The sequence below is a fragment of the Mus caroli genome, chromosome 15 (assembly GCF_900094665.2).
Source record: "Mus caroli chromosome 15, CAROLI_EIJ_v1.1, whole genome shotgun sequence".
NCBI lineage: Eukaryota > Metazoa > Chordata > Mammalia > Rodentia > Muridae > Mus > Mus caroli.
This window is the reverse complement of record NC_034584.1, coordinates 27724109-27738407: the sequence shown is the minus strand read 5'-3', so window position 1 is coordinate 27738407 and position 14299 is coordinate 27724109. Positions and strand designations below refer to the sequence as shown.

Below are 14299 nucleotides of genomic sequence, written 5' to 3'. Positions count from 1 at the left end.
CAAAGTGACACCAATGAGACGTGCTCTATCACACTACAATCCCCTTCTCTGCAGTGTGGGCAGGGACCATGATATCCTTCATACTGAGCCACTATGGATAGATGAGTGAATATGGTAATTAGTTCATAAGTTCAGTTTGTGCCGAGTTGGAAGCAACACTAGGAAGGCTCAGTTGTCAAGGGCTTGGTGAAGTATTTGGCTGACAATACAGAAGTCCTGGCATGAGGTTCCACTGAGAGAGTGGAGCAGTAATTGCATGTTGTTTTTGTTTTAGTTGATGGAGCCATAGTGACAGAGCAGGATAAAACTATCCCAATTCCATTTTGGTACCTGTAACAAGGTCTGCCTTATCCCACCTTATGGGTGACCTTTGGAGAGTTGATGTCTCTACTATGTTCTTGCCCCTCAAGATATTTGTTCCAAGAAATATTAGAAAAAGAAAGAGTATTCATACATCTTATAGCACATGTAAAAAATGATGTAAAAATTCCCAGGAGATTGTACTTGAGGCTAAGTTCCTACTAGATCAGGCCACACATTGAAACCTTTTTGCAGAAATCATTAACTATACTGCTGGCACTAATCGAATTTGAGGAGAGAATCAATTTGTTCTCTTGTCACCGTTTTAGGCTTCTTTGAGTTTTAAAGCTATTTAAATATCACAAAATTCTATAAATTATTTCATATGCCTGGCCCTAGAATTGTGCACACCACCTCCCTTAATCCAATCATCAAGTAAAGCCACTGCCAGATCAGGACAGGTTTTCTTTGGTGTGGTGATCTCCCCATCTAACACCGCAGGAAATCTAAGAAATTTTTGCTTACAGAGACCATGGTACATCAAGTATTTGGTGTTTTTTGTTTGTTTGTTTTCTTTCAGGAACTCCTGTTAGTTCTTTAGAAGTGTATTCAATAGAGATGTATCAGTTTACAAAACCCATACAAAGTCCACATTCTTAACACCATCTCTTTATAATCTGAAGTAAAATTTTCCTCTATCAAGCAATCCTTCTCCAACCCCACCCAAAACATGTCTCCTGTAAACAAACACATGTTAGGTGTAAGACACCTAAACACACTAACCAATGTTTATAAAATCCGTTTGTGAAAGTATGGCTTTATGAACGGTTAAGTCTAGAGACAGAACACAGAGCATTCAGCCACAGAGTTATGCAGCTTTGTCCTTCCTGTGTCTGTGCAATACCTGGACTCAGAGAAGTGTTTGCACAGACAGAAGTGATTTCACTCAAGTGGGATGTTGGAAAATACATTAAGAAGTGAACTCACTGGTCAGCTTTCTCACCTATCAACTGGTGTTAGATGGAACACTACAGATAGCCTGCACAGGACTGTCTCAGGGGACCTTTTCAGAAATGACAAACCCTATCTCTGTGTGACAGCAGCCTTCCTTTCTTTCTTAGTCAAAAGGAGCACAGTCATCGTAACTGGTAAGTAAGAAACTGGATGGCTAAAGAAGAGAAATGGTCTTCTGAGTGCTACCAAGATTTACTCCATACCCACTGTACAACTATGCAAAAACCAGGAACCCTGTTCTTTGTTTATAAAAGTATATGGCCACAAACAGACATATGGTATTTTTGTTTTTTACATTTTCAGTTTTTTATTAGATATTTTCTTCATTTACATTTCAAATGCTATCCCGAAAGTCCCCTATACCCCCTCCCCATCCTGCTCCCCTACCCACTCACTCCCACTTCTTGGCCCTGGTGATCCCCTGTACTGAGGCATATAAAGTTTGCAAGACCAAGGAGCCTCTCTTCCCAATGATGGTCGACAAGGCCATCTTCTGCTACAGACATATAGTATTTTTATGAGACTCCCTGAACCTGTAATATTAAGTCGAATTCTCTATTTTTTCATTAAAAGGCACTGGTAGCCTTTCAAATAGGTGTAGGTGTGTGTGTGTGTGTGTGTGTGTGTGTGTGTGTGTGTGCACTCGCGTGCACGCGTGTGCACGCACGCATGTGTATGTGTCCTAAAAATGCTGTGAACTTCACCTATAGCTTTTCACTCACAATAGTGACAGAGTAGAATATGCATTCAGTAGGCAAGGGAAAGAAAAAGGAACAAAGATTGATTTTAGAGTCAATGGAAAATGATTAATTCTATAACAAAACAATAAAAATACCATGTTAGATCCAAGTCTCAGATGGGACATTTAGATGGGAGCACTGAACCCTGAAACTCTTCATGAAAACCAGCTTGCACTGTGGTTGACCAGAGGGTACACAGATAAAGCCTCCCCTGAGGTTCTTCTCACTTGGCTGTTCCCCACCCCCACCCCCAGCCTAATGGGAACGTCTTTATCACCACCAGGACCTGCTGGGATTTGCAGCTCCTGAGACAGGCTAACTAAAATAACTCAGCACACATTCTCCAGCAGGCAGGTTCACTTTCTGGGTATACAGAAGCCCAGCACACAGGTGCCCTCGGTTTCTAAGCAATCTCAAGTGACTTGAGATTGGATTCCCAGTTCAAACATGCAGGGGAACTGGATCATAATGAAGTTCTTCATGGGAACCTCAGGTCAAAATTGAAAGATGTCAGAAAAACAAGGGACGGATTAGCTTAGCTGAGAGGAATGCTGTAGATAAACTAAGCTAGATCCCAAAGTGCAACCGGCCCCACCCGAATGACAGGAAGTGCATGGATGCTGGTACAGGAACACAGCTAGAACCTACCTTTCCTCCCTGTTCTGGCCCACGCACACGCGCCCACCATGCCTGGGCGTGGGGTTGCTGCAGGATCGCTGTCGCACCTGGAAGCCGATGCCACAGGTCGTGCTGCAGGGAGACCAGGAGGTCCAAGGAGTCCAGCCTCCATTCCTGTAGGAGAGGAAGTGATTCAAATACCTCAATCAAGCCAGCTTAGTCAAGCCCCATCTGCATCTATTGCCAATGCCTTTGTACTAGAGGTGAACCATTTGGTTGTGTGGCCTCAGGGAGGTAAGGAACAGTCTTTGAGCACACAGAGCATACTGGTAACCTCTGTGGCTGTGAGTTCCCTTACAGTTGGCATTAAATGCAAAAACTCAAACCATCCCAAATGTACCTACTATGTTTGAAACTGTTAAGGAAATTTAGTTATTAAAATTTCAGCCTATTAGAATGGTATTTAACTGCACAGTATTAGAACTGAATCCTTAACCTATAAAATTCAATTTTACTTGACTCCTGACACATCTGCTATAACACACAAAAGTGTCCCTGAGAAAGAAGAAAGACCCGAAGTTACATACAGCACATTCTATTAAATCTAAAAGCAGTGTGCATGCACAGTCCTATATAAAGCCTTCATGTTGAGAACAAGTGGAACTTTTGTCAATTATTTCAAGCCAATATTGTTTAAAAAAATGAAAGGGAGTATTTAATTCAGAATCACACAAAGCCATATGCAACCAAGCTACTGTACATATAGAATAATAAAGTATATTTAGAAATAAAAGACAACCAAAATGCATCTATTTCACCAAAGTCATTCACAACCTTGACTACTATTGATACGGTATAGTATGGGATTAACGGTTACATATTTCAGGAAGACCTTAAGTAATGGATATTCTCATCAAAGAAGCCAATTATATTGCATAAAGTAGTAATATTTTCCTATTCAGTGATGAACTTATAAACAATTTAAATTTATAGCTTAACCTATAGTTTGAATTTTTCCCTACAAATGACATAATTGCTAAGTGATGGGTAACCTTCATCTACTAAAGGATAGCTTGTATTAAGAAAGGCTGCCAGATACCTCCACAATCTGAGATAAAACAAGACTGTACATTAGCATGATCTGGGGCACATACCTGGAACAGTTGGTGATCTCCATTCTAGGGCCCTCACACTGCCAGCCCCCACACTGAGGAGCTGGGCTGTCACAGGAGCGGGACCGGCAGAGGCAGGAGCCCACAGCAGTGCCATCAGTGTGTGTACAGGGTGTCCACGGAGACCACGGGCCAAAGCTCCCATCTACAGTGAGATTTCTGGTCTGGAAGGCAAATACAAGCATCATTGTCAGAAAGGGTAAAGCTGAAGAAGAAAAAAAAAACAGACACAAAGTCAACAGGTATCTCTCTCAAGTGGCAATCACAACTCCTTTAAAATTTTAAGAAAATTAAAGTTGGCATCATGTATGGGAAGATTTCAAAGTCATGCAGGATAGGCCACTGCTAGAGATGATGTGAAAGAGGGAGTGGGAAGGAAAAGAAGCAGAAAGAGGAAGGAGTGAGGAACAGAGAGAGAGGAAGAGCAAGGAGGCAGAAGAAAAGTGGGGGTGTAAAAGTTAATGACTCAGGAATGAGGTTTTGGTACAACTGCCCACCAATATGGGTAACCCAAGGAACAGGAAAAGCCCATGGACATACACATCTGATGCAGAGCTTTATACACCTTAAAACAACGAAAGCCCATGAAAGAGTAATCCAGGCTAGGCTCATATGTTACCTCCCAGTGACAATGTTTGATGCTAAGCACATCTCAGTGCTCCCATGAGCAATGAGATTGCTACAGTTCTCAGGATTCTTCTTTCTTCTTCTTCTTCCTTTTCTTCTTCCTTCTCTTCTTCTTCTTCTTCTTCTTCTTCTTCTTCTTCTTCTTCTTCTTCTTCTTCTTCTTCTTCTTCTTCTTCTTCTTCTTCTTCTTCTTCTTCTTCTTCTTCTTCTTCTTCTTCTTCTTCTTCCTTCCCCTTCTCTGATATTTTCTTTATTTACATTTCAAATGTTATCCCTTTTCCTTGTTTTCCCTTTGAAGCCCCCTATCCCATTACCTCCCCACCTGTTCACCAACCCACCCACTCAACTTTCTCTGTCCTGGCATTCCCCTACATTGGGGCATTGAGCCTTCACAACACCAAGGACCTGTCCTTCCATTGATGACTGACTAGGCCATTCTCTGCTACATATGTATCTGGAGCCATGGGTCCCTCCATGTGTACTCTTTGGTTGATGGTTTAGTCCCTGGGAGCTCTGGGGGTACTGGTTAGTTCCTATTGCTCCTTCAGCTCAGGCTTCTTCTTGCCAAAGCTATACTATGAACACCTCTCAGAGTTTGTATGCTGACCAGGAAGGTCTTGGCATCTGCTTAAGACTTATGTAACAGCTACTGAGGGGACAGCAGGGCTGCTGCTGAGGATGGGCAACAAGCTTGTGCAATGCTTGTGTTGAGTTGTACAGAGTGGAAAGGAACCTATAAAGCAGCTGCCAAAGACAGCTTGTGTGATGTCAGAGGAATAAATGTGTCAGAGGGTCATATGGCTGGGTTGTTCCCTGTCATGGAGAGCTAGCGACAGACACCTTATTGTCATTGGGTTTGGAAGAAGGAATGCAAGGCAGAGACACTGAGAGAGAGCTGAGAGTACAGTCTCGGAGACTTCTGCAGGTCACTGCAGACAGAATGCTGAATGGTGGGTTTGAGTGTGGTTGGGACATAAATAACACTTCTGGCCACAACTCCTACTTGGACCTCAGGGTTCCCTGGAAAGCACATGCTTCTACAGACAAGATGATACAAGCTTCTGACTTTCCAGGTGCTCTTGTTAAATCAGTAAAGTTCTAACTTTGGATATTTTTCACATTGATGCCCAATATCATTATTGCTTTGATCCATTACTTAACTGGGTCTATGATAATACTCGTACACTGACCCTTGCCTGAGACATAAACATGGTTATTCTTGTTTTTGATGTAAAAAGCCCATGTCTCTTGTTCAGAGACTAGGCATCAATTAAGCAGGGCGATTTGTATCATATCCATATATACACAACCCATGCTATCTTGACTATTCATATAGGTCACTGCTGCTCTTTGTAGAATGTGTTGACTCTCTGAGACAGGGAGGAGCTACCCTGGACTGTGCCCCAGGATAATGAACAGGGACAAGACTCTCATGGACTCTCCTGCATGTCTGCCTGAGATGGAAATGAGAAGTGATAAGAAATGTCTACCTATGAGGTATGCTGGGAGCTACCTACAGGAAATAGCACACCTGTGCCTGCCAAGCAGATAGCCCAAGGCTGCCCTGAGTAACACATGTAATCAGGTAGGATGTTGCTTCCATTCTGGTTTCTGATGAATGAGAGCTATATGCTTCTGCACTGGTATTCATGTGCGTGTCTCAAAGCAGACTAGATACAGATGAGAAGAAACTGCTCAAATGTCCACAGACCTGGCCAGAGGCATTTTTCTGGGAAGAGGAATTTGGGACAAAAACTCTTACTATAGATGAGAAGATGAAGGTGAGCTACTGATATTGTGGGCATTTTCACATTGAAAATACTGTATACTTTTAAAAATCACGGGCAGGTTTATACCATTGGCTGTCAACATTCAGGAATGAAACAGTCAGCTGAAAAGTTTGAGCTTTTGGTGAGCAGACAAACTAGGAATCAAAGGACTGTAGAGCTCAGAGCTGCACGATGCCCCGTGGTGCTGGGGTCTATGGCTTGCTTCTCTGTGCATGGCAGACAGATGCCAGGCCCCCTAGGCAGGCCAACTCCATATGAAAACAAATCTGATACAGATATCTAAACAGTGAATCTAAGCAAATGTATAAGTCAAGATAAGTTGAAGAGCTTCAAACAGTGATATGCAGAACATAGACATTCAGGCAGGTTAACACATTACCCCAACTGTAACATTTTATATAAAATGACTTCGTCATGGACAGATGAACTTTTCTGTTTGAGACTCTGATCTAGTCCTAATGTTAGAGAAGGAAGCAGAAGCCTCTAGAACATTACTTCTAGCTTAGGAAAAAGCAAGCCTACAAACACACACACACACACACAGGTCACAGAAAGAAATGTAGCTATAATAGTTGGGGCATCACACTGAAGAATACATGTGTGAGTTTGTCATGACCCCACCAGGAGGCAAAATGGCAGTTTATAGGATTATACATGGAGGCAATGAGACAAGAGAGCATTAAGCAAAGTCCTGGAGATGCTGTGTAACCCAGGGACCATCTGTGCAAGGAGCTTCAGCCATCCTTAGTTGGCAGGTGGGAAAATAGGTAGGAGTGCAGGAGTAAGGTGAGTCAGAGCTTGACAGACACTGCCAGGCATAGCCTAAGTCATCTCATCATGGAGCCCTGGCAGAAACGTTGTCCTGAACTGAAAGGAGGGCAAAGGAAAGATACTCCAGGCTCCCTCCACACACCATGACAGTCATCAGCTGAATCCAGGACCGGTGGGAGTGACAGGTTGAACTGTCCTGACCAAGGACAGACAGCTTTGGTAAGGAGAGTCAGTGAAGAAACTGAGTTCCTAAATACAGTTGGCCACTTATTTTCATCTCACTTCTCAGAGAAGGAGGAAAGGATAGCATAGGGTAAAGACATTTTTTCTTTTTTAATTTCTTGGTCCTCTAAATACTGGTTAGAACTTCTAGAAGAAGAGATGATTGGAGGAAGATTATAAGATTTGGGGCAACGAGTATTCCCTTAGGGTTCACCTGCGTTGTATGTCACCGTGAGAATACAAAGGAGTGAGGCAGAGCAGTGACTTGGACATGTAGCTGTCTGCATGCTGTACAGCAAAATCCAGTGTTTATAACTGGCAAAGAAGAAGTAGTGTCACAATGACGAAGAAAAGAAAATGGAAAATAAATCACCCACAAGGCTAACCTATGTGTTTCCTTGAAATGAATTGCTTGCTCTGTGGGGAACATGAAATTCTCAGTTTTGTAATTCAAAGAGGCTTGGATAAGAATACCCGAGTAAGCAAGATTTTATGAAAGAAACCTTCTGAATAGGAGGGGTTTGAGAGTCTTTATTCCAATGATCCCCCAGAATTATCCGATGTTTGTACTCAAGCCCAGCGCTAATGGTGGGCCCTAGCCTGTTGAATCAGTCACAGTTTGAATATAAATATTCTGAACACTCACATGTTAAAAAACAGGTTCCTAGATGGAGCAGGATTCAGAAGCAAATGGACTGCGAGGACAATACCATTACTAATGGGTCACTACATCAAGTTTACCACTCAACGAACTGTAAGTAAGGCCTATCAAAGATGCTGCCTCTCCTGTATGCAGCTTCCTCACCACCAGACAGGCCACAGCTACCTTCTTTCTTGGGGAATTTGTTACTATGGCTACAATCAGTAGTTCATGGGATGTGGTTTAATCACTGGACCCCTGTCTTCTTTCTGCATTGACTTCCAGGAGGTTAGCATCTTTGACCATTGACATGTTTTCCCTGCCATCATGGTTAGAAAGCCTTGCCTCAGGCCCAAAATCAACAGACTCCTGGTGACTTTGGTCAGGGCTTGATCCTAGGATAAACATAGGACCTAATTCTTGTGGATGATCTAACATGAGTGTGTAAGGAACGTCTATAAAAATATTTTTCTCCAGCTGAGAGAGAAATGAGTTTCTGCTTTTTAAGTCCCTCCTGGCTTGAACACTGGCATATGAAGGTAGAATGTAATGTAACATTCACCTTTTATGACATCTGAGCCATGTCCCTAGGTATTTCTAGTTATCCCTGGCAACCATCCCACTCTTTCCTATTGAGATCCACCACACTTGCCAGTCTCTGCTCTTTTTGTGGATCTGGCTTGTCATGAGGGCTTTAGGCAGAGAGATACTTTTAGAATTCTCTTTCTAAATATACACGCAAAGAAATGAGTTAATAACAATGGCACAGAAAAGGAGCGAAGGGGTTACTCGACATGTGTGACAGCAAATAAAACCCAAAGAAGTAATTTTCATAAGCCAGTGGAAGAGGAAGGAGCGCCATTGAGCAGCCACTGGTTGGAACACACACAAGATAAGAATGTGGCACCAGTGACTAATTTACAAGGAAAGAAGGTAGTTTCGTTTCTGTCCAGCAGTGAGGAAGCTGCAGGTAGGAGAGGCAACCTTTTCAAATCTCGTGGAGGTTTGTTTGTTATGTGACATTCTGGAAGAACTTGCAGGCCTCAGGTACCGTGAGCAGATACTTGGCTGGCATAGATAAGGTCTGAATCCTATCTCAGTACTGGGAAAGATGAAATTAAAGAAAGCACTTTAAAATAAACTGTCCAAAGTTCTCTCCAGGTTTCTCCTACTTGATTTTCTTCTTGAAGCATGTGCTTTATACTAATACATACAAAGTCAGACTGAAACGTGCAACACAGATCAGCGGTGCATGACAACCATGGGAGGATTCAATGTGTCACCTCCCAAGTCCTATCCAATGATCAGCGCAAACAAGTTGGTTCAGGAGCCTGTGAAGTGTGCTCAGCTGTCCTTCTGGTTCTGTTATAGCCTTCTCCTACAAGAGGCTCTCGAGAGTCAGGTGCACTCTACCTCCCCTGACACTGAGGAAACAGGGAATTTCAAAGGGCTGGCTAAAGATCCAATTCTGTTATGGAGAATAATATTTTCATGCTGATCTATTCCAGTGATAATTCTCAGCTGGCCTAGTGTGTACACACTTTAGTTGCATACAGGAGTCCCCAGCACATCTTTATATATTTCTTATGTCTTGCCATTTTTCTTTATATTTATGTTCTTGTGTGTATGTGTCCCCATGTAAGGGACTGTTACATGTGTGCGTGTCCACAGAAGGCAGAAGAATTCATTGGATTATTTGGAAATAAAGTCACAGGTAGTTGTGAGCGAAGTAGCAAGTTTTTAACCATGGGTCCATCCCTTCAGCTCCTCTAAATACTGGTTTTTTTTTTATGACTAAATTGAAGTCTTAAATTTTTATCTGGACATAGTTTCTTCAGAATTACTAGATCTTCCTTTATTTTCAAGGTCTTTTATATCTCCATGCAGTGACTGCATGAAACAGGATATTGGATAAGCTCCCCAGGAAGTTTTGCCTTATGTTATGGCATCAATTTAATATCCACCCTATGCTTATCTCTCCAGATGAATTATAAAGCAAGGCTGTACCTTTGCAGAAGACTAAGATATAGTCTTGTGTAGCCTCTAGCAGTTGAGTGAATAGGGAAAATCTGTATTTAGTGCCTGTGACACTTAGGGGACATCCCTTCTTAGGCCCACGTTTCCACATGTGGGGCTCCAGAAAGAAATTCTCATCACAACAAATTCTGGTGCCTTGCTATTGTGCATTTTTGGCTTCCAGAACTGTGGGTAATACATTTCTGTGCTTTATAAAGAACTCAGCGTTGGGTATTCTGCTATGGCATCACAAGCAAGGAAAAGCAGGTGTCAATGACACCCAGTGTGAGAAGTTTGAGTGGAACGGCCCTGTAGGAACTCACTGGCGCCACGTCACAGACCCTGAGTGCTTTAAAGACAAGAGTTTTTAGTTTTAGCTATTTGTATATGTGTATCAGTGTGAGCAGAGGTGCAGGTGCCCATATGGGCCAGTAGGTGTCATTAAGGAAGTTGTGAGCCTCCTAATATGGGTGGTAGAAACCAAACTTGGGTTCTCTGCAAGAGCACTGCATGTTCTCTAACTGCTGACACACCTCTCCAGTCCCTGACCTAGGTGTTTGGGGATTTAGTTTTTTTGGTGGGTTCACACAAGTGTGTCTGGGGTGTCACTTCCTGTCAATATGTCTTTAACTAAATGAACTCAATCGAATAAGACCATATTCTTTCAACATATACTTTTACATAAAATATAAAATGTCTGTTTTTCTTTCAAAGGCCTCAGATTATAAAAATTAGCAAGTTCCACTTGCTTGGGTAAAGATGTAGGTAAACAGCCTTCAGAAGGAATGAGAAGTATTTACCGATTGCAAAAACCTCTTGGCATTTGCTATTTCTAAAATCAGTTGGCATCTTAGAACTCATTTAACAATGAACCTACAGGGTCATCATCCTCTGGCAATCCAGCTCTGGCCCAGCAAGTGAGAACTCCTGGGTTTGGGCCTCAGTACAGAAAATACAATCTGAGAGACCATCTTAAAGTGACAGCGACATATATAGCACATTTTAAACCAATATTATATCAAAACCATGAAATTCTGGATACCACTTATCTGATATATAATTTTAGTGGAAGAAAAGAATAAATAACATAGAAGTGACATTTTAAAGTAAAAGTCTTAAAACCTAACAAGATTATTACTGGGGTTTATTATTATTATTATTATTATTAGCTTGCCAAAAGTATACCTCAAGGTGAGCAAATCCATCAGGTAAAAAGACAGAGCTCTACACAATAGACACATCTCATGTCTAGAGAGTCAGATCTTGCTATGTGTGACTGACATTGGGTCTGAAGTCATATCTCAGAGCTATGGTTAAGCCTCACCGCATGCCCATGTTGCCCTGCAAAGTTAACAGGACCTGTCATCCTGACAGGAGACAATATGGGTGACAACTCTTTGGTCATGTCTCAAACATTGGATCCTTCCCTTTCATATTTTTACTGTAAAATATTCAATACGTGCATCTGTAATAAAGCAAATGCATGGGGGAAATTTCCCTCCGCATAATCATCTTAGCTGTGATGAGCATATGTGTAACAACGGGTGCAGGGAGAAATGTTCTTATCATTTAAGAGAAACCACAGTTAGGCTGCCTGCTTCTTACACACATTATTTAACCATTAAAAATGCAAGGACAAAAGTATGCAGAAGGATGCATTGACTCTTTGTTAGGATGTGACTGCAGACTGACGTTTTGGATAATGTTCATTATGTTTTTTACCTTCTGCAAAAATGTTTAGGGTGACTGCCTTTGTGCTCTTAACAGGTTCAGCACTGAAAAGGGGATTTCTTCAGTTCCTGGTATTTTTCAAACCATTTTTAAAGATATGGAAGAACATTTCCCCATTGAAATCAAAGACCTAGCACTACACAGCCAAGTGGTTCTAAGATATGGTCCTCAACCTTCCTAATGCTGCGACCCTTTAATATAGTTCTGCATGTTGTGGTGACCCCCAACAAAGATTATTTTTGTTCCTACTTCATAATTATACTTGCTACTTCCTTGCTACTGTTATGACTCATAATATGAATATCTGATATGTAGGCTACCTGATATATGTCTCCCGTGAATTAAAGGGTCATTTGATCCCCCCAAAAGATCACAATCCTCAGGTTGAGAACCTCTAATCTAAGCCCAGATGGGAGCTATGCATGCCTAGAAGCAATGATGTCCACACAGGGTCCTTTGTGCAATGGACTCACCACCCACAGCAACATCTGGGAAGGATGCTGACTTTCCAGCTTTCTCTCTGCTCCATTGCCTTCCAAGTTGAAGAACAAGCATCATTTGCATATTGTTTGGATCTGGAAGGAGCAGCTTCTGGAAGTTGCACTGACAAATCGGAAGCCTGAGGTATGTCTAATACATTCAGGGACAGTAAATGTGTAGATTCTGTTTCTGCTTCTGCCTTGCAGAGGTGCTTACAACCAACAGGCAGAGATCCACAGCTGGCACACACAGAGGGACAAACTGCCCCAATACCTACTTCGAGCATATAACTGCTAACATTTTAGCAGTTTTGGTTCATATGCTAGAACACAAGGCAGAAATGTCTTGCTGCCTGAGACAGAAATAAAGGAAAACTGTTTTCTGCAAGCGAGGACCCAAGCAGACGAGCTGAGAAAACAGTGAGTGTTGCTTTTCTTGGATTCAGGGTCTGGTTGTAAATGCAGGCCCGTTTCCCTTCATTCCTCAGGGTCCCACACAGTAATACACATAGGGCTGCTGCTGCCAGGCTTTCTCATGACCCTGACCAAGGTCTGTGAAACTGACCCACATGGTGCCACAGTAATCTCCTTTAACTCATTCTTCAAATCTTCACTTAGGTCAGCTTCTGGAATTATAGCCCCCAAGGGAAATGAATGAGTGTGGAAGTTCACATTTTATTAGTGTAACAGGGACAAAAATTCACACCAAACTATAAAAAAAAGGCAAAAACTGTAAAAAACGCGATCTTATGCTCAACAGGGCGTCGAATCTTAAGAATTTCAAATCAATGTAAAACAGGTAAGAGCATCCTACAAACTCTCTGTAGAGGCTCGTGTGGCCCTCCTACCAGCCAGGAATAGATCAAGTGTAGAGACACAAATTTGTTTTGGGTTTGCAACAATGGATCTACTTTGAAAGGTAAGCTATGCAGGTCTGCCTCCCATGGACAATACTCTTGAGTCTGGCGAGGGCGTGCACATACCGGACAGGTGGGGACGCTCTGATCCCACTGGGTCATGCTCAGACTCTCCTCCAGGGTGGTGCACTTCTTCATCACCGCATCCCAGCCACAGTAAGGGTCCTGAGCGCCAATGCAGGCACTGAAAGCACACATGAAAATACATTGACTGCGCAGTTCCTTCACTGTAAGAAAATACCCTTCTTGGGAATGGAGATCATTCAAGCATGACCTATGAAACACACCTAGGTGAGGGGGGGATTCAGTGAAGGACTGAAAATCTCCTGTTTCCTGCCTTGACATTAACTCACTGTGATACACTGGAACTGAACTAGCTCATGTTATGTTCGTAGCTCCTGAGGAAGGGCAGGGAATCATTGTTCACTGACAGAATGACATGTTCAGCATGCACTTCACTTTGGGATTTGCTCTGCCCGTGACCCCATTTTCACAACTATGGGTGACTACAGCACAGCTACACTGAGAGAACCATTCAAAGGGCTCACGTTCCATATATATATATATATATATATATATATATATATATATATATGATGACCACTAGGCTAAATCCAGCTTTCCAAAGGGGAGACATTTGATGAACTCCTTCTTCTGCTCAGGGCTTTCCTCACCAGCAAAGCCACCTGGAGACCTGAAACAAGCCTTCTGGATTAGAGTGAAGGTTTAGGGCTCTGAAACTCTGCCTATAATAACAGTTTCGTCTTTCTACAATGTTGAAGGTTCTGGTTGTTTTAGCATTCCATTACTCCTTAAATATTACAGCTGCTATCCTAACACAAATGCCCATTCAATAGAAAGACCCCATACTTATAATTTCCTCTTGGTCTACACCAAACCAATCATTAGGCCTTATTATTTTTGGAAGTTGGGTCTCTTTAAGAGGCCATGTGGAAAAGAAGAGTTTCCAATGAATGTAGCCATTGGTGAAAGTGGCACTTAGGTTTTTTTCTTTCTTGGTTTTTATTTCTTCTTAAACTCAATAAGAATAAAGATGAAAAAAAAATCAATGAATTTAAGGTACTTCATTAGAAAAAGTCATATCAATACTGTCAAAAACTTGGGTAAAACTAGTTATTAGTATTATTTAATCTTCTCTCCTGACAATGATTTTGTCACTTAGATTTAAATATTTTCTATAGTAAAATCAAATATTAATATTCAATATACTACAGCATAATTATCAACTTTAGAATTGTTAT

The 14299-nt window shown here is 41.9% G+C and overlaps 1 protein-coding gene across 3 annotated transcripts in view; it reads right to left on the bottom strand.

Moving 5' to 3' along the window:
• The window catches only part of Sema5a (semaphorin 5A), a 437549-nt gene that overhangs the window by 60602 nt on the left and 362648 nt on the right, over positions 1 to 14299 (bottom strand). For all 3 annotated transcript variants that reach the window (XM_021182965.2, XM_029469705.1, XM_029469704.1), the window contains 3 exons: positions 13104 to 13221; positions 3827 to 4008; positions 2703 to 2846 (listed from right to left, as the gene is read on the bottom strand). In XM_021182965.2, coding sequence (XP_021038624.1) covers positions 2703 to 2846; positions 3827 to 4008; positions 13104 to 13221 — 444 coding nt within the window. The remainder of the gene's footprint in view (positions 1 to 2702; positions 2847 to 3826; positions 4009 to 13103; positions 13222 to 14299) is intronic.